The sequence below is a fragment of the Camelus ferus genome, chromosome 27 (assembly GCF_009834535.1).
Source record: "Camelus ferus isolate YT-003-E chromosome 27, BCGSAC_Cfer_1.0, whole genome shotgun sequence".
NCBI lineage: Eukaryota > Metazoa > Chordata > Mammalia > Artiodactyla > Camelidae > Camelus > Camelus ferus.
In genome coordinates this window covers 11,176,287-11,196,156 of record NC_045722.1, presented here as the reverse complement: position 1 = coordinate 11,196,156, position 19,870 = coordinate 11,176,287, and the positions used below count along the sequence as shown (strand labels likewise).

General features: G+C 53.4%; 2 protein-coding genes across 2 annotated transcripts; one reads left to right on the top strand and one right to left on the bottom strand.

Annotated features, from left to right (window-relative positions):
- Positions 1-266: 266 nt before the first annotated feature.
- UNC45A (unc-45 myosin chaperone A) lies at positions 267-13,239 on the bottom strand. The gene is made up of 20 exons (XM_006192590.3): positions 13,088-13,239; positions 12,699-12,860; positions 12,430-12,466; positions 11,952-12,127; positions 10,203-10,295; positions 9,533-9,700; positions 8,099-8,267; positions 7,688-7,858; positions 6,793-6,964; positions 5,875-6,175; positions 4,968-5,062; positions 4,585-4,726; positions 4,064-4,204; positions 3,725-3,852; positions 3,449-3,515; positions 2,881-2,994; positions 2,543-2,658; positions 1,564-1,681; positions 1,302-1,457; positions 267-1,152 (listed from the first exon to the last, which is right to left on the bottom strand). The coding sequence occupies exons 1-20, from the start codon at positions 13,091-13,093 to the stop codon at positions 895-897; spliced, it is 2,790 nt and encodes a 929-aa protein (XP_006192652.1). The 5' UTR covers positions 13,094-13,239; the 3' UTR covers positions 267-894.
- A 2,635-nt stretch (positions 13,240-15,874) lies between these two features.
- HDDC3 (HD domain containing 3) lies at positions 15,875-17,534 on the top strand. The gene is given in 5 exon segments (XM_006192591.3): positions 15,875-16,042; positions 16,337-16,392; positions 16,503-16,550; positions 16,552-16,744; positions 17,046-17,534. Coding segments are annotated over 5 exon segments (540 nt in total). The 5' UTR covers positions 15,875-15,930; the 3' UTR covers positions 17,177-17,534.
- Positions 17,535-19,870: the final 2,336 nt, after the last annotated feature.

The following is a 19,870-nucleotide window of genomic DNA, read 5'->3' as shown; positions in this document are numbered from 1 at the left end:
ATGCCCAACAAGAAGCAGCCGTATTAGGCGGGCTCCGGACAGATTTTACCATTCATTGGCTCGGAATCTGTCATTTATCTCTGTTGAGCCAATGAGCTTCGAGCTGGGCTTAGTACAAGAGTGTAAGCAGACAGGGAAGCCCGCCTAGCCCAGACTTTCCTCCCACCCTGCCCAGTTACTGGAGTTTCCCTCAGGTTTCCCAAACCCCAGATCCCGAGCACTGCCTGAGTGGAGATCACTAAGAACCCTCAATACAAAGGCAAAAGTACTGAAGGGCCTACATGCATTTATTTCCACACAACTGAATAGTTTACCTATTCACTTCTTAGGTTTACATCTTGACCCTCTAACAGGATTAAGTAGCAATTCAGTGAGCTCTGGGGTGGGGAATCCATTGGATTCCTTCGAAGAGGTGGCTGTGCTGCTGTAAAGCTGCGCTGCACACAGGAAACCATGCCCAGCTCCTGCTCCAGACTCCACCCCACAGCCAGCCCTCCCTGTCCAGCGACAGGGCACACATTTGTTGAATTCCACACAATTTTATTAGAGGACCCAGGGGTGGTCCTGCTAGTAGGCTCAAGTGATGCTCACAGCTGGTGAGGCTGCGCTGTGTCCTTTCCAATGCCGAAGATCCACAGGCTGGGTCAGGATGCAGCTTCCCCATTCCCAGCTGTCTACAGTAGTACCAGAAAAGGGCCCTGCTGCGTGAGGCTGGAAGCAGTGCTGACAGAGCAGGGCTGTGATGAACAGGGTCCCTGACTCAGAACAGAGGACATCAGAGGGCAGCTGGGGAGGAGAGGCCAGAATGTTCGACATTCCAGCCCCCACCAGCCAAAGCCCCCTCTATCCTTGCTCCCTGTGCTGCAATAGGTAGCGTGTCCATGAGGCAGGCCCTCACTCTCCATCTTGGCTGGGTTTGATAAGCCCATATTCCACTGCTTTCCCCAGGCAAGCTGTGGCAGCCCTTGTGACGGGGCTTTCCTTGCCCTTAGCCAGCACTGACAGGATCTCCAGCACCTCGCTCTCCATCAAGGTGCTGGCAGTCTCTCTCGAAGCCTCCACCATGTTCAACACCACCACAGTGCCCCGGTGCTGCAGCTCCTGGTTGGGGCTCAGAAGCAGGTCCTGCAGGATCTCCAGCCAGTGTGTGGTCTACAGAACACAGGGCAGTGTGACCATGAGCAGCAGGCTCAAGCCTGGCAGGGAAGACACCCACACACCCTGGGACTGCCCTCTGCCAACCGAGGGCAGTTGAGTGTTCCTGGCCCATCTCTCCTCCCCCACCAAGAAGAGGCACTGACCACTTGGGGGATGCGGCTACAGAGCGAGGGCCGCATGGAGGTGAGCATAGCCAGGCCCCCGGCAGCTGCCCGCTGCAGCAGCTCGTCGTCCTCTCCGCTGTACAGCACCAGCAGCTTTAGCCGGTCATTGCCCTCAGCTTCAAAGAGGTCCTGTACCTGTGGCCAGAGAAAGGCAGTGGGTCGGGTCAGCCAGGGCACAGCCCAGGCAAGAACTGGTACTTCTGCATGCCTGCCCGCCACAGCTGGCTGGACCAATCCTTACCTCCTTGCTCACGGCCAAGTTACACATGCACTCCGTGGCTGCCCGGCGGATCATCTCATGCTCCTCAAACATGTAGCCCTCAATCATGGGCACAGCCTTCTCCTTCAGGATCTTCTGTCTGTGGGGCGGAGAAGGGAAGGGTCAGAATCCTCAGAGCCTTTGCATCCACCACCCCCACCCTCCTGTCCCCATACAATCAAGCACTGGGTCAACGATGTCCTTGGCCAATACCCAAAGACCCCCCACCCCACACCCAGTATGAACTGCAGTGGCTTCTAGCCTTCTAACCAGGCCTAGGAGATAGCAGGGGACCTTGAAAAATGCTCTTACGTAGGAGTTAGGAGACCCAGGTGGTGGTGATGGTGAGACTAATACCTAACATTTGAGCACTTACCCTGACCCAGCACTTGGACTGCCTTACTCACCACAGCCCTGTGATGAAGGTGCAGGTGTGATTATCATTACTATTTTGCAGAAGAGGAGACTGAGGCTAAGTAGTGAGTAATGTGCCCAAGGTAACAATTAGCAATAATAGTTAATGCGTCTTGACTGGGCACACTGCTAGGAGCCAGGCACCTATGTAGTAAATGCTTTTACATGTATCTTCTCATTTAATTCTCCTGACCACGACTCCATGACACGGGTACTATAATCATCCCATTTCACAGATGGGGAAATTGAGGCACAGAGAGGTTAAATAACTTGTGAGGTTACACAATAGTAACCAGTGAAGCCAGGATTTGAACCCCGGCAGTCTGACTCTAGGGCCTGCACCATCACTGCCCAATTCCTTGCCCTCTTACGGAACACAGCACAAGTCAAACTTCTTGGCCTGTCTCCTCAACTATGATGCAGAGGAGTCACTGTGAGGAGGAAATAAGTGAGTGACTGAGGAGTGCTTTCCAAGCTGTAAAGTGCTTTAGGAGGTAGTCTGATACCCTGATGCCCTGCCCAGGCCCTACATCCCAAGGGACCTTACCGGAGCCTCTCACTGATCCCCGCCAGGTTCGTCAGAGCCATGAGTGCCTCAAAGTTCTGAAGGCCTGAGCAGTTGAGGTGCAACAGGGAGACAAGGGGCCGGACCACCTCGTAGATCTGCAATATGCAACCACCTGTCAGGGCTACATGCCTCAGCTCCCACCCACCTCACAGCCCTGAAGATGGAGCCCTGAAAGAAGGCTGCCCTCCCCATCCCAGGGCTCAGCAAAGCTCTCACTTTCTGTCAGCCCCAAGGAGGAGCCACAGCCTGGGTCAAAGCCACCAGGGCTGAATGAAGGGGTGGAGGACAGGCTAGTGCTGGAGCAGGAAGACACGTACCCGCTCTCCAGGAAAGGTAATCTCTGGGTTGGAGGTGATGGTGAGCTTGGCGAGAGCCTGGGCTGCCTTCGTCTGCCCCACGTCAGTGCCTTCCAGGGCCAGCGGGAGCAGAGCCTGTAGGGACAAGCCTGTCAATGTCCAAGATGTACCCAAAAATGTAAGGCCCGAACCACGAGGCCTTGAGACCCTGACTGTGCTGCCCTCACCCTTCCCCAACTCTCTCCCCAGCTGAACGATACTCCTGCTCATGCCCTCTCTCCTGAGGTCTCCCAGTAAGCCACCCAAACCCTTCCTGGAACACACAGTAAGAGCTAGACATGGCTTGTGCCCGGCACTGGGCCATGAAGGTCAATGACACAAGGGAAGAGAGAGCTCAGGACCTATTAAGGTACAAAGTGCCGAGGGCGCTAAGGGCCCGCCCGTTTCAGCACCACTCACTCATCACAAAGACATTCCTGCTGGTCACTAATAATACTTTTCCATCCCACATCTAACACTCACCTCTTGTGTAGCAGCCACTGAGTCATGTTTTATAGACCATCAGGAAGGAGTCTGTAAGCCTGCTTACCTTGCCCCCTCCCTGAGCAACCACAGTGCCGCGGTCCTCAACCTCTTCCACCAAAGCCAGGAAGACCCTGCAGGGAGAAGGCCGTGTTGGGTGGGCCGGCCCAGGGCTCTAGCAGGCAGACCCGCCACTTCTGGGCTAAGCAAAGGAAGGCAGCCACACGGGGGGTCCCCCTGCTCCAGGTGGCCCACAGCACAAAGACCTGCTCCCTCTGTAGTTCCGTCGGCAGCCTCGAGGCTGATGAGCTGGGAAAGGTCTGGGTGGCCGAGACAGGCTCACCTGGAGAGCAGCTCCCTGCAGGAACTGGTCAGCACAGGGCTATCGGTCTTCGCCATGCACGTCATGGCCGACACCACACCGGCCGCCAGTAGCTTCTTCACCCGAGCCCGTACGAAACTAGGTTTGTCCTGGGGAAGGAGGCAGCTTAGCAGTGGGGCCTCAGCTATTAGGTAGAGGAAGTCGGGGTGGGGGGGGACCCTCTTCACAGCACAAATTGATGAACGTGAAAACGAAGGGAAAAAAAGCCACTTAAACAGAAGGCTCATCTGCTGTGGACGCCTCAGGTCAACTCGTCCCAATGACACGGAGGCCCCCAAGCTCCTCCTAGCGGCCCCTCACCTTGGGGTGCTGCTCGGGCACATGCTGCTTGGCATACTTGGCCAGCTCCACCATCTTGGGGTCTGGCTCCTCATAGTCGTAGCTGTTGGTACAGTTCACCAGCGCTGAGGCCACTGCAAAGAGCACCGACCTCTCCTCGGACTGCCAAAAGCAGAGGGGCCGTCAGTTGGCCATCAAAGGGAACAGAGCAGCACCAGGATAAGTGCTGTCCAGGCTCTCAATTCTACTGTCAGCTGGACCACTCAGGCATCAGGAAGAATCTAGGAACCTCCCAGGCCCCAGGGTGGCCCCAGACTTTGGGAGCTCATATACTTGGCCTCCCCGACTCCCCCTAACAGATCGTCTTTCCCAGTACTGCTGGGGCAGGTCAGTGCACCTACGCCACACAGACCGGTCACTCAGACTACCAGCTCTCCTGCTCTGGGGTCACAAAAGCCATTAGCCAAGACCTGCCAAGAAAGCCCCATAAGCTCTAATCCTAGACAGTGTCCCCAGATGACTGCAGGAACCCATGGGGCTACCTTGCTGAGCTGGAACAGAGCCTTCAGGGCAGCCTCATCCTCCACAAACTCCTCCTTCACATCAGCGTCGAAGGTGAGGTACGCCAGGCCCTCCACTGCCCAGCGCCGAGTGCCCGCGTCAATCTGGTCATTGCACAGCCACCTGTGGACATGCAGGGTAGTGACGAACATCAGAACTGGGGACAAGAGGAGCACACCAGGACCAAGGGGGAAAAGCCAGGGACTGGGGCATTCCCACCACATATACAGAAATAGTTCACATGGCAGTGCAGGAGGGTCTGACCCGGGGAGGGCAGGGCAGTGAGGAGGCCCCAGCGTCCACCTAGACCCTCCTCTCCCGAGATCGAGCTGGCGGGAGGGGGTGGCAATGCTAAACGACTTACTTTCGACACTGCTTGGCCAGTTTGCGAGTGGAGCCTTCAGCAAACTGCTTCATGCTGAAGTCAGTCCCTCCAGCCGAGCCGAGCTTACAGAGTCCCTGGTTGAAGAGGCAAGATGCAGCTGCTGGCCAAGGGACAGGGGCAGAGCAGGGCTCCTCCACAGCTGGTGTGGGCTGCCCCCAGCATTCTTCCAGGCTCTCTGGGGCCATGCACACCCCCTCAGGCTACCACCTGGAGCCCTGGGCAGCAAAATCAGCTACTGGGGTGGCCACATGACATGGCATCTGGTAGAGACTGACACACTGGCCATTGTGCAGGCCTGGGCCCCCGCCCTTCTGATCTGCACAGGGATTTGCTCTGTTCATTTTCCACATCATACAAGGAAGCTCTTTACAGGTGGAGCTAAGATGTGTGGGGAGAAGACAATGCCTCAGCCAAGACTAAGATCCTCACAGGTTGGAGAAACCCAAGACTAAGTACCCCAAAGAGGAGGACCGGCTTCCTCAAGGTGACGGCTGCAATAGGCTCACAGAAGCCAGGTGGCCCCCGAACCACCAGCTCCTGGGGCCACCTGCCGGCCCAGCCTTCTCATACAGCCCTTCTGACCGGCCTGGCCCAGCGTGCCCTCCAAAGTCCTCCATCAGCTCCTCCTGGTGCTGCTCCCATCGCCTGCAGGGGGCAGCATGTGCCACCCCACGTTCTCAGTGTCCTTTCTGCATAAGGCTCATCTCCCTGACCCGACCATAAGCCCTATGTTAGGAGGCGCCCGGGTCCCTGCCTCTGGCCTCAACAAGGCCCTGCATGTCCCATATTTTCACCTAGAGTCTGCTTGGGCCGCACCCTGAGACACCAGCCAGCCCGGCACCCTTGCTCAGCCGCCTGCCGGCCCATTCCAGGCCCGCCGTCTCACCACCAGCGCCCGGATGCGGATGCTGTCCTTCTCGCTGCGCTTGTACAGGTCCTTCAGCAGAGAGACGCCATTGGCCGTGATGAATGAGGCCCTCTTGGCCTTGCCAGCTGCATGGATCAGGGCCTCCACAGCCACCAGCTGCTCTTCCTCCTGCTCCGAGGCGCACAGAGCGATCACGCTCTCCATGACGCCATTCATCTCCAGGGCCCTGTTGCCAGCGTCACATGGGCCCTGCAGGAGGCAGGACACCGTCTGGATGGCCCGCAGCTTCCCGGCCAGCCCTTGGCCCTCAAACCAGCTCCTGAGGGGCACAGGGTGGCAGCTGTCACACTGAAGCCAGCATCAAAGGACTCTCCTCCCTCCCTTTCCCTCCACTGGCCAGGCATCAGCACTACTTGGGCAAGATCAGCAAGCTGCCAACGGGAAGACCAGGACATTCCCCTAGACGGCTGGCACTGGTGTTCTTCATCTCGGCTTTCATTCCAGCCTCCCCAACGGCATCCACCTCATGTAGGTCACTCGCACTCACACCACCCCATTCGTCTGTTTTCCTGTACTAAGATCTGAACCTGTGCTGCTTATTTCATGACCGGTCCTCCATCAGTCTTCTAGCTGTGAGCTCCATAAAGGTAAGGACTGTCACGTTGCACGGCTGTGTCAGAACAGACACAGAGGCAGTGCTCAGCGAGCAGTATGTGCTTGAGGACACTGGTTACATCAGAGAACTGACTTGAGGAAGAACGTCCCTGGGGAAGTCACTGTGGAACAAGAAGTGGGCCTTGGGAGCCCTGTGTCTGGCCCCCACCAGTCCTCCCAAGGCGGCTCTTCTTGTGGAAAACCTTTCACTGCTGTCCCTCCCCAAGGAGTCAGAACCCTCACTGGAACCCTAGCACTGGGAGGTGGGGCCCAGTCCCTCACTTGATGTAGTTTTCGCAGAGTCGGTGGAAATTCTCCCTCTCAGCATCACACTTCAGGTCATCGAAGAGCTTGCTGAGGAGAATGGAGGCACTCATGCGGCTGTTTGCCGTCACCGTGAGCTCCCCGGGAGGGTCCTGCACAGAGCCCCCCACCTCCAGAATCTTTTTCAGACCTGAAAAGACACTCTATTTAGACAGCAGAACACTAGTTCCAACCCCTAGGTTTCCTAGGAGATGCACGGAAAGGCAGGACCACTCCTGGACAAAGTGGACAAAGGTTACGGAGCGCAGACAGGCTCAGAGCATCTGGTTGGCTGATCCACCGCCTCTGAGGGCAGTTGTAGGGTCAGGGAAGGACCTCAGAAGTGAGGTCTGCGTGCCGGCGTGCCTGTGGGGCCGACTGCGCTGGGGCTTTGAGGTTCCTTGTTTGTAGAACTGAAGGGGAAAATAACACCCACACCTTGTAGGGTTATTGGGGTAACAAGAGAGGATGAGCACCCAACAGATATGCTTATGCTGGGGCTTATGCAAGCTTTTCTCATTTATCTTTTAGGGGGAAAGAGAAGTATGAATTTATTTATTAAACGTTAAGAATTTTTTCCCTGGTGTAGAAGTGATACACACTCACTGAAAAAAACTTCAGATAGAGAAAGCTGATCCAGCCTCCCCGTGAACCTGCCCGCAGGCCTGCTCAGTGTGCGCGCAGGTGCACATGTACTCGGCTAAAGGTCCAATGCTGAGTTCCCTAAAGGTACAGCACAGGCCACGTGTGCACTTCAGTGCACACACATGCTGGCTGCAGTTGCTCCTGGGGACAAGCAGGCCCTGCCACCCAAGTAAGATGCTACACATATGCTTGGTCTCTTTCTGTCCCTTTTTAAAACTGGATCACCTACCGTGGTCGATGACCCAGAGGGTGAGGCCGTTGTTGGGATCCTTAGGAGACTTCCGGGGCACCACTTTAATCAGGAGGGTCAGGGCATTGTCTCGGCCTTGGCCTGAGACCCCCACCTCAGTCAGTAGCTCCAAGAGATTACTGATGAGGACCTTCAGCTCCCGGGCGGGATCTGACAAGAAGAAGACATTAGTGCCCAGACCTTGAAACGTGCCAGTAGGGAGAGGGGTCTATATCCTGGACTCTGGGCTCCAGCCTTCCCCACAGGCACCCTGGCTCCTTAGAACCCAGAGTAAAATACGGTCACCAAGGCATATTCCTGAATAACCTGCAGCTGTAGCCGGCCTGGCTGGCTCAGTCCCTTCCCCTCCACAACAGCAACCCTCCAGGACACAGACCTGCTTCCACTCACCCACGATGATGGCGCCTTCCTTGCCCCGGAAGCCTTTCTTGACGCCTTCCTTCAGGGCATCAAACATAACCTGCAGCAGGTGGCAGGCTGCCAGGGACACAGCCTGGTTTTCCACACCCAGGATGGAGACCACCTGCCGAGTTCCCAGCATGCTCAGGGTTGCCACTGTCTGTGGGAGAAAGGTGGAGACAGCCTCCCGTTGGTGAAAGGCAGCCGTGGAGATCTGTGACTGTGCGTCAGAGAGGATGGTCAGAGGTAAGGACATTTGGGTGGAAGCAGCTTCACGCGAAAGCAAAGTGGGCCTGCCTGAGGGTGTGGCCGGGGTGATGCCAGGATTATCATGTTGGAAGGGCTTCCTAAAGAAAATATTCCAGGGGAAACACCCCCTCCATCTCTCTCTCTCTCCTGGGCTCTAATTAGAGAAGACAAGGAATATCGTGGCCCTGAGAGCAGCTGCTTTGGTTTGTCTCTCCTTAGGAAGAAGAAACATAGGCCTAGACAAAGCCATCCGACTACCAGGCCCAGGGGCACCAAGTTCCTTCCCCAATAACAACCCTGAGGTTCCGTCTACACCCTGGGGATGTGGACATACATGGAATGAACCACAAGGCCTCTCCATCCATTTCTAAGCTGAAAGAACCCAGAAGGTCCACTTGGGTCCATCCCTGTTCACATGAGGATGGGCAGGAAGGCTGGAGAAGGCAGATGGAATTCATACAGTTTGACCATTCTTAGTCCTGGGAGACCCAGAAATAGACCCCAAGCTTGGTCTGAAGAGCTTTCATAGACTATTTCACAATTCTACCTCTGATCTAGGAACTGTGGGCTCCTCTAAGAGCAACCAAGGGTCAAGTCCCTGTCCCCTGAATCCAGCCAGCTCAAGAAAGAGCGTGAACTTTGTGACACTGGTCCAGGGAAGGGCTGTCCTTGCTGAACTTGAACTGTCTGTGCGGGACACCCACCATCTACACGAAGAATCATCTCAAGGTCCAGCCCTACATACCCAGTCATGGTCTCGATGGTAAAGATGCTATGAGTGACTTCACTGACCACATCACTCACTGTGAGGACACCTCTCCAAGGGAAATGCCAGTTTGATGGTGAGGGAAGGTATCCCTGCTATCCACAACCAGCTAGCTTCACCACACAGACAGTGAGGGGCCAGAGACCAGGCACCTCTGGGGCTGACTACAGGAGAGCCGAGGCCCACACTTGTGAGCCCACCCGACACGAGTGCTCAGGGTGTCAGTGGGCTGCTTTTGCTCTTTCCTGGCCCCACTTTGTCCCAAATCATACTGGCCTTTTTTTGTGTCATTTTAATTTTGCCTCTCTTGTTACAGATCTCCTTAGACTTTATCAGATGAGACGTGGACCGGTGGGTGAATGGACAGACAGACAGACTGAGGCAGTAACTAGACCCTGCGCCCCACCTACCCGTGACTGATGCTCAGAGCAAATGCCGACTAGCGTGCGCAGAGCCGCCAGCATCAGGTCGGTCTCTCCTGTGTCCAGCAGGCGCTGCAAGAGCTGAACCCCATTGCTCCGGAAGATCTTCTCAGCTCCAGCATCCTCCCGGGCCAGTACCACCAGGTTCTGAGAAGCCTGCATCATAAGAAGGGCATCATAATATGAGCACCGCACACAGCACAGGGTGGGGCATGCAGACACCCTGAGCTCTGGGTCTCACTGCTTCCATTTAGCAGCTGAGTGACCATGGCCATAAATTTAACCTCTTTGAACTTCAGTTTTCTCCTCTGTAAGTAGAGGGAGGAGCTTGCTCCCTCACTGACGGTTCAAGTAAATGGAGCTCTGAGTCCCTGGCAAAGACTGAAGGACAGAGACCGTGCCTCAGTCACCTCCACACACCCAGCTCCCACCACAGGGCCTGGCCAATGAGGTGCTCAGTGAATACTGGTCCCCTCTCCTTGGCTCACACTCAGGACCCAGGCCCTCTGAGCTCCAGAGGTTCTGTGAGCCCAGCTGCACAATCTAAGAGCGACACACAGCAGACCAGGCCAGCAAGGACATCCGGGGCCAACAGCAGCACACAGGGAGGGGCGGGCAGCACTAGGGGAGTTCAGTCCCTGCTCACTTGTTCTTATACCTTTTGCTTTTTCTCAGTTCCTTTTTCTTGTGGGTCCAATAGTATCTGAAACATCTGTTCCACTTTGGCATCCGTTGAGGACATGTACCGCACCTACGACAAACCAACAAAGCATGGCAGGAATCATCTCTCTTGGCCAGAGACAACACATTCCCTCTTTGTCCTCTCTGGCTCCTCCCAGCGCCTGGCTCCTGTCTCTGGGAGGCACAGCAAGGATGTCTGGGCTTAGGGCTCGCACTAAGCTACCCTGGGCAGGAAGAGACTCGCCTGGCAGCTTCTCCTGTACTTACCTGGCTGTTTTCTTCTCTGAGCCACTTCCCGCTTGGGCAGCACCCATGCTGAAGGCAGTGCCATTCGGAAGGGGTGGCGTCCTATTAGCCAAGAGGCAACCCACTCCTGGGGGGCCATGTATGTCGTGGCAGCCTGGCTACACCGCCTATGGCACTGAACTCACACTTAAACCTCCTGCAGGGAGCCAGCAGGTCACGAGGTAGTTGCTAACACTCCCTTTAGGTTGAGGATTTTCTTTTTGATAGATTTTTTGGGTTTTGTTTTGTTTTGTTTTAAAAATAATCTAAACAATGAAGCTCATCCCTTAACAAGGCCCTCTCCCTTTCCCAGGGTCCTGGGCTTGGATAGTAGCACGTGCCTAGCATGTGTGCCGCTCCCCTCTCCCCTCCGGCATCTGTGGCAGAGCATGAGTGATCAGTCACAACACAGGCCCAGGCAACCTACTTCCCAACCCTTCTCAACACAGGGCTCTATGCAGCCCCTGCAGATCAAAAGGTAGCTCTCAACATTTTGATAATGTGTTTGCCATCATATTACTTGTTTCCACTGTGTCAGCATTTTAACACCAAATTATCTGACTGATTCAAGCTTGATTATAGTTCATAATGACCTTTAGATTCTTTTCTCCTAAATTAATTTTTAATATATGTAACACACAATGTCTCTTTACTTAAAAAAAAAAAAAAAGGAACAGATCAAGCAAAATCTCTTCCAAAAAAAAATTTACATATCCAAGTGTACCCATAGGAAAAAACATGGTATTATTTTGGGTGCATATGTGGGGGATCATGTTAACATAAATGGTATCATGTTATATGTGTTACTGTATATTTTGCTTTTTTTCCACTTAAGTGTCAGCTTTCCACATTCTCACATGTGGATCTGCCTTGTCTTGGTAACTATAACACAGGAGCCTATAGTAAGGACATCACTCGGTTTATTTAGCCACTCCCCTATTGCTGGGCATTTAGGCAGTTCCAATTTTTCACTACTACAAGCAAGGCTGAAACAACCATACACACACCTGCTAGCGTGCATGGGCAACGCTTCTCTAGGAGAGAGAGCAAGAAGTAAACATACTGAATGACAGGATATGCTCATTTAAGACATACGGTAAAGGACATTTCAAAGGAGCTGTACCAATTGATACCCCCTCCAGCAGTCATGAATGAGCCCATGTCCCTCCTAACCTCACCACTTAAGTGTCTATCTCCCTTCTTCTAGCGATGTGTACAAACTTTAAATGCTTGTCAAACAGACCACCCAAAAAATCAGCACCCTGCTGTTATTTTAATTTGTTTTTTCTTAACCACTGGCAAGGCTGAGCGCCATTCTATAAGATGATTTGCCATCAGTATCTCCTCTCCAGAGAACTATGTTTATACCTTTGACCCAGATCCATTTACCAGTGCCCCTCTACAACTGGTCAATGCCTTGCTCTCTCTGTTACTCGCATACCTTCTCCTGAATCTGGCCCCCGATGCTCCGCAGGGCCTCCTGGAAAACTTTGTTCTTGGGCTCCAGGCTCACGCATCTCTGCAGGTCAAGGACAGCCTGGTCGAGGCGGCCCAGCTTCTCTAGGGCTTGGCTCCGCCGGTAAAGTGCTTTCACATCCCCACCATCCTTTTCAATGGCTGAGCACAAACGGGAGCTCTGTCAGCACCCATGAGGCCACCATCTCCAGGCAAGAGCAGTAGGGAAAGATCTCGAGGGCCACAGAGGAAGGTGGGGGGACGGATGTGGGGCTCAGAACTTCAGCCTCAGAAAAGGTGAGGGTAGCTGCAGAAAAGGAAATGCCCGGGGAAGTGGGAAAGAAAGAAGGCAGCCGTGTTTCAAGGGTGTAAGGAGGAGGAGAAAGTGAAGGCGCAATGGTCCCAGAATCCCTGCCCCATCACAGAAGCCTCACAGCTCCACAAAGGGGCCCACATTCCCGTACCTTTGGATGCCTCCGTTTCTGCTTTATCGTAATCTTCCTGTAAGAGAAAAACACGGGCCTTAGAGGCTGGTCATCTCCTTTTTGGGGAATAACTGGGCAAAAGAGTTGTTCTCCTGAGTCACCAGATCTCCTGCCACCTAGAGGCCCAAAAGGCACGAGACAACTGTGGGTGGCCTGGGAAGGTGAATGTCCAGTGGGGGCCCAAGCAACAGCGAGATGGGCAAGCAGGGGCCTGGGCAGGCCAGAGGAAGAGTAGCCGGCTCCCTCACCAGCTTCAGGTGGCAGGCGGCCCGGTTCCGGTGCAGAATGGCCTGGTCCTGGGGCGTTGCGCCCAGACCCAGGGCCTGGGTGTAGGCCGTCAAGGCGCCTTCGTAGTCCCCGCATTTGAACAGATCGTTGCCATCTTTCCGCAGCTGCTCTACTGAGCTGGCCTGTGGAAGAAAGGGATGGAAACGTCGGAGGTGGACTCAAGAGTGAGCCGGGGAGCTATGGGGAGAGGAGGCTGGTGTTAGGGAGCGAGTCTCACGGAGGGCCAAGACTGAGGGAGGAGGAGGCTAGGGAATGGTCAGAGCAGGAGCGACGTGGTGATGGCGCGGGGGGATGTGTACGCACCCCGCGGCCAGCGGGCCGGGGTTCGGGGGGTCCCTGGACCACTCACAGTCATTTCGGAGCAGGCGTTCCAGGCGCGCGCAGGCGCAGTTTCTGGGGCGGGACGGCTCTAGGCTCGGGAATCCGCCATCGGCTGCCCCGCCCCAGTCTTACGTCAGAGGCGGTGGCAGCGACGGGGCGGGGCCAAGGCGGGAGCGCGCCGGGAGAGAGGCGGGCTGGTCGGCCCCGGTCCGCAGGCGCAGAGAATCCCTGGGCGCCTTTAGTGTGTTCCAGCCGAGACCTGCAGGGGGCGCGCGGCGGAGGACCAAGAGGGACTTCCGTTCCTGCCGGTGCACTGGTCCCTGCCCCGACCGCGGCAGAAGTGCACGAGGTCTGCCGTCATCAGAGCCACGAGCAGCAGGCTGTAAAGACCCAGCGCTAGGAGCGGGCCCGGGCCCCTGTGGGAGAGGGGAGAGTATCAGGATGCTGGCCCCAAGCCGCGCTCTCGCTGCTGCAGCCTGTGAGTTACAGAGCCCCTGAGAGCCCGGAGAAAGCGTGAACCTCCACACACACACCCCCTAATCCAGAAAAATGTAGAATTTGTAAATACAAATTCAGGGAGCTCACAGGTACCTTGAAGTCATCCATGGACAGACTCAGAATTGAAAAGTCCGACTATAATGCGTGGAATCCACGAACTACAATACCCTCTCAGTACTGACACCCGTCCCACCCCAACCCGCCACACAGCACAGTGTCTCCCTGTTACCCGCTTTCACAGCCCCCTGAACTTTTCCTTCACAGGTTTATAATCATTTATTTACGTGATTTTATGCTTGAGGTCTGTCTCTCTACTAGTCTGTAAGCTACAAGCCTCCCACCCCAGAAATTAGTATCAGAGCCCCAGATACTGGAACACCCTGTCAGTGTTCCAGTGCTCTGGGGCTGGAGTTCTCACCTGAGGATGGGAGGAGGTGGAAGGGCAGACAGATTGACCTGGTACCAAGACCTCAAATTCAGCCCGGGTGCAGCAGGAGCCCCCCGCAGCCTGCAGGTGGCAGCAGTAGGCTTCCTCCGGAGTATCAGAGAGCCGAGGACAGAAGAAACCCGGGTAGTGACGGCCATCAGCATCCCAGGTAGACTGGCACAAGTGGGGGTAATGGGCCAATGCTAAAGGGAGGAGCGAGGGGGTAGGAATGATCTACCCACCCAACTCCATCCCTTTTGGAGAGTGAAAGGGATCAGCCATTATCAGAAGGGCAGCCTCTCTTCCAACCCACCAGCTCCCCAGAGCAGCCTATACCCCATTAAAAGAAGAGGGTACCCGAGGGGGTGGTGGGCAGAGGAGAGCGCTGTACCTGAGAGAGAGGTCGGCTGGGCAAGCGTCATCCAGTTGAAGAACAGCAGTAGCCCTACCAACAGGCTTGTCAGCAAAGGGCCCGGCCTCCTATGGAAGCCCATGAGAGGTCACCTCCACCTCAGCCCTGGTCCTAGAAATCCCAACATTTGTTGCTAAGCATGGCTCCAGACAGTAAGGAAATAAAAATCAAAGCCCCAAAGCACCATTAACACAAACCTGAAGCTTCTCTGTCACTGACCTGTAGTGACTGAGATTCTATTTTCTATTGGAAAACAATGGGACTGTGGCTCCAAGCTGCCTAAGGTTCTCTGAGGTGAAGGGGAAGAGGACTGAATGAGCAACAATAGAGAAGTTGAGCCATTAGCCTGAAGAACAGACAAGCATTTAGAACCAGATATGTTTCTCTCCACCCACTCTCAACTTTCAGGCTGCCACGGAAGCCCTGGGAATTCTGATTGTTCCATTTCAGGCCCCAGAGACCTCAGTTTCAGCGTTTGGAGCTTCCCTCCCTAACTTCTGCATCATGGCAACCACTAAGACTAGGTGAAAACCGAGGGCGAGTGTTTTTGTTAACATTTCCCCCGAGACCTCATCTGCCCCAGCTACCAGCCAAAGTACAAAAGCTACCAATCGGACTGGAGTATACTTAGCTACCAGCCAACCCCATTTCACAAGGAAAGCTCTCCCAGGGTCGCCAGGTCTCTCTTACCCCTCATACCTCATAGATGCTACCTGATGAGACAATTTCTCCACAAGGCCAAAGGCCACCAGCCAGCCGTGCTGTGTTGTCCTAGAGTCTACAGAGGCATCATGCTCCCAGAACAGCAATGACAATACTTATCACCCCAGAGGCCCACAGCAGTGCCTGGGGACTGAAATAGGAACCCTCATGGCACAAGAAATAAATGTAAATTTTGTTTCCAGCACCTGAGAACAAAGAAGACAATTCCTACAGAAACAGCACTGCGGCCTGGGAGCCTAAGTCTGAAACAGTTAGGGAGGGCTCCCAGTGTAGGCTCCAGTTTCCAGAAGATCAGGCCCTACGGTCTTCTGACCCCAAATGTGATGCTCCCCTGCCCATAGCAACCAGGCCCATCCTTGCAGGGAGAAATATTTTCAGAGCACTTTAAGAATTTTCAGCGCATCGACAGGTTGAAGATTGTCTTTTTATGGTGAGAGAGGCCCCTCCTGGGGAAACTAGGTGACTTGTCCTTCTTGCAAGTTACCATAGTCCCCTGTGCCTTTCTGCCCTGGACACTATAAGGACACTGTAAGGTCATTGTCTTATTTCTTGTCTGTTTTCCTCCTTCCCCAAGCTGTGGGCTCCCATAGAGCCAGGACATTCTTTTTGCACCCTCAGCAGACTGCAGTGAATCAGGGGCTGCGATGATGAAGGCAGCTTCCCACACCATTGCTCTCACTTCAGCCCCAGAGGAACTCGTCTGGGCCAGACTCCACAATCCTCGGGCCTCCGTGGCGCCAGGGGGCGCTGTGGACTCTCGGGCCACGCTCCCCGGGCTCCCGGGACCAAAGTTGTCCGCCCCAACCGCGCGATGGGCTCCGAGGTGGCCCAGCTGCTGGAGGCTGCGGACTTCGCTGCTCGCAAGCACCAACGGCAGCGGCGGAAAGACCCCGAAGGGACCCCCTATATCAACCACCCTATCGGTGGGCGCGCCGCCGGGGGAGCAACGACAGCAGGGGGTGGGGCTCGGGAAGGGAATGCGGAGGGCATGCACCTCATTGAGCACCAAGTACCAAGCTTTGTGCCAGGTGTTTAAGACTCACAGCAACCTGGGGCAGTAGGCATGATTGTTCCCTTTGTACAGCAGACATGCAAAAAAGAATAAGGGACTTGACCAAGGTCACCCAGCTAGCGAGGGGTCACATCAGGCTCTACAAAACCCATAATACACTGCCCCGGGACTCCCTCCTGTCTCACTTCCTGCTTTACCCCGTCAGGTGTGGCTCGGATCCTGACCCATGAGGCGGGAATCACTGACATTGTGGTGTTACAGGTAACTTTCCTCCTTCTCTGCTAGGAGGCTGGGGTGGGGGTCAGGGGCCCCATTTAGCTCTGGGCACCACTTGGCTGGTGTCACAGGACTGAGTGGAAGCCTGTCCCCAGGCAGCTCTACTCCATGACACGGTAGAGGACACAGACACCACCCTGGACTGAGGTGGAGCTCCACTTTGGGGCTCAAGTGCGGCGTCTGGTGGAGGAGGTGACAGATGATAAGACTCTGCCCAGGCAGGAGAGAAAGCGGCTGCAGGTGGAGCATGCACCTCACAGCAGCCCTGGGGCCAAACTGGTGAAGCTGGCAGACAAGCTGTACAATCTGAGGGACCTGAACCGCTGCACTCCAGAGGGTACGCTCCCACATCTTTTCGGAGGGAAAGGGGAGGCGTGCCCACCTTCTGAAGGCAAAGGTTGATCAGTTTCCCTTAAAAAAAAAGCCTGAGTGTTCTTATTAATTCCCTGAACTAATCTTATTAGACCACTCTGATCTTTCCTACAGTAGAAATACAGTACCTGGGCCAAGGAGAAGTCTTCAGGACAAATCCTAACATCAGGAACTCATCTCATGGCCTTGCACCAAGCCCTTTAGGAAAGTGGGCAAAATCCAGTGCTGTCCTGGACATGAACAGTTTTCTGTCCATTCTTATGCAGGATGGTCTGAATACCGAGTCCAGGAATACTTCGAGTGGGCAGCACAGGTGGTGAAGGGTCTTCAGGGAACAAACCCACAGCTGGAAGAGGCTCTAAAGCAGCTGTTTAAGGAGCGGGGGCTGACACTCTGAGCAGTGCTTGGAGCCATCTGGTGGCACAGACTCCATTCCTTGCTCAGACCAGAGAAGACTCATACTCCAGCTTTTGCTTTTTGGTACCTCCCAAGCTCCTTCCCTCGTTCGCTCAGCCCAGATATTAGAGACCAAAAACACTTGTCTTTTCTCACTCTGAAGATCCCTTGCCAACTGAACCGAGCCCCAGATTGTAATCTCATGCACCCCATCTATTTCTAATGCATTCACTCCCCTTCTCCAGGTCTTGGGTCTGTTTGCTATTTTGCTTTATGGGATCTCTGGCCCCTCAGGGACTTGGGCTTAAAACTGCTGATTTGAAAGTCATTATGCAAAATAAAGTATTTGGATAAAGGTTTGAGTTGCTGTTGCTCCTTCTCCAGCCTCTCCACTGGGGAGCCAGTAGATGGGATACCTCCCCTTCAGTAGGGCAGGGTTCCAATTATGTGCCCCTGGGACAGGTCCCTCAGGTTGAGGGCCTCAACCCCTCAGAGCCTGGTTTCTTTATCCGTGAGCTAGGTTATGTAATTATCAGGGTTGGATTATGTAACGTGCCTGATGGAGCCTGACACGTAGGTGCTCAAAAACTGGTAGTCTTCCTCATTAAGAAAGTTGGACAAGTTGACATATGTATTGGAAAGGAGTGCCAACCAGGTTACTGGTAGCTCTTGCTGAGCATGAGCGAGCCCCCAGCAGCAACATGATGGGGCCAGTGGGGGACTGCGGTTCCCTCATATTCCGGATGGCAGCTGAAACTTGCTGCAGTTTGCAGCCCACCCCGCCTCACCGTTAGCGCTCCTGGGTTGCTAAGCGACAGGAACTTCCGGGTGCCTCGGGAAGTGGCCTGGGAACTGACCCACTCTTGGAGCCAGGCGGTAGGCGGGGTCTGGAAGAGGAGGAGGAGCTTTTCAACGTGTCCGCGTGGAGGGATCAAGTAATGGATGGGTTTTTGGTCGCCGCTGAGCAGTTAAGGCTTATTAGTCCAAATAAAAAGAATACACTCGGGGTGGGGTGGGGGGATGCGGAGGTTGTTAGGTCAAAGGCGACTTCGGGGTCTCAAGGTGCTTGATGTTTTACAAAACCTTTTCACGTGTGTTACCTCATCTGTTCTTTATAAGAACCAAATGAGATAGGGATTATTGTTTTCATTTATAGATGAAATACGAAGCTCGAAGAGGTGAGAAGACTTGTTAATGATAAATAGATGGAATAATGACAGAATCAGGACCAGAATCTTTCTTTTTGCCACATTGCTGGGCCTTTTCAAGCAGACAAGAATGACCAAAATTGAGGTTAGCTCCAACCATACTGAATATAGTAAAGAGCACGTATAAAGAAGCTAATGGATCTGGATTACAAGTCTGAGGTCTTCCTGGATAACCTGTTTAATCTGAGCCAATGTAGTGGATTTTTAAAATTCAATACTTTTTTAAAAAAGCAATCAAGAAACTTATGGAAAAGTTGGAAGTACAATGTAACTTTCCCCTGAACCACTTGAGGGTAACTTGTTGACCTGATGCCCTATCACTCCTAAATATTTTAGTATTTGGACAAAGAAATTCTACACAAATCAAACTACAACCATCAACATCAGAAAATTAATGTTAATATGTTACTACTTTAAGTAAATTAATGTTAATACATTACTACCTTAAGTCTGTGATGATAGGAGACTTCACAGATTACTTGTATGCTTATTTTGGCCTTTGCTTGCCTGGGAACCAAAAGTTTTACTTCTGGCCTAGAATTAGAAGAACAATAGAGAGATTCCTGGCCACCCTGAGGATCTGACTGTCCCTGCTAACAGCTGTTACATTAAAAGTGAAAGCCAAGGATCTGCCAGATTTCTGGGTCTTTTTTCCCTCCCTCCTTAATTCTCACTCACTGTCTCTCCATCTTTGTTTTTTTTTTACTATAATTTTTTTTCTGATAATTTTAAATAATTACATTTCCTCATTTACACAAGGAGTTTCTGACTGTTTCCTCTTCCCTGTTCTCTTTAGTCTCTCCTAAAACTATTAAACACTGTGTCATGGCTGCTCGGTCTATCCTGCATCTCTCTTAGCTTCTCATTTTATTTCTGTGATGTGTTCTGGATGATTCCTCAGTCCATCTTCCAAACCCACAAAGTTTCTATCATTTGCACCTAATCTAGTGTTTAGCTCATACATATATTTCAATAATTGTAGTTTTGCATTTCCAGGACTTCTAATTTGGGAAATCTGCCCCTTCTCATTTATGTTCTCAGTATAAGGATGAGTATCTTCTTTGAGCCCTTTGATAATTATACACATTTTCAAAGTCTTGTTTTGGACTGCTTGGATTTTGTCATGGTTTTATTTGCAGCCTCTTTTTTCTTGCCTGCACTCCTCACTCAGACAGGCAGGCCCTGGTGTCCTGACATCCCTGCATTATTCCTGGTTCCCTGTCCTGCGTGTGAGCCGCACAGCCTCAGCTTCCATTGTGGCTGCAGTTGTTCTCTCCATTCCTGGTCGAAGGAGATTTCCTCTTGTCTTAAGTATTACGACGCTTTTATATTTCTAATACTTTATTTAGTATTCCTAGGCATTAGGAGTTGAGGGGGCAGCAGTACATGTGTGCTTACTCCTCTAGTTTGAATGCAAGTCCCCAGGCATTCCGACAAGGAAACCCCAGTCTTTCCTCCTCTGCCGAGCTACTCAGGCCTTCTACGCC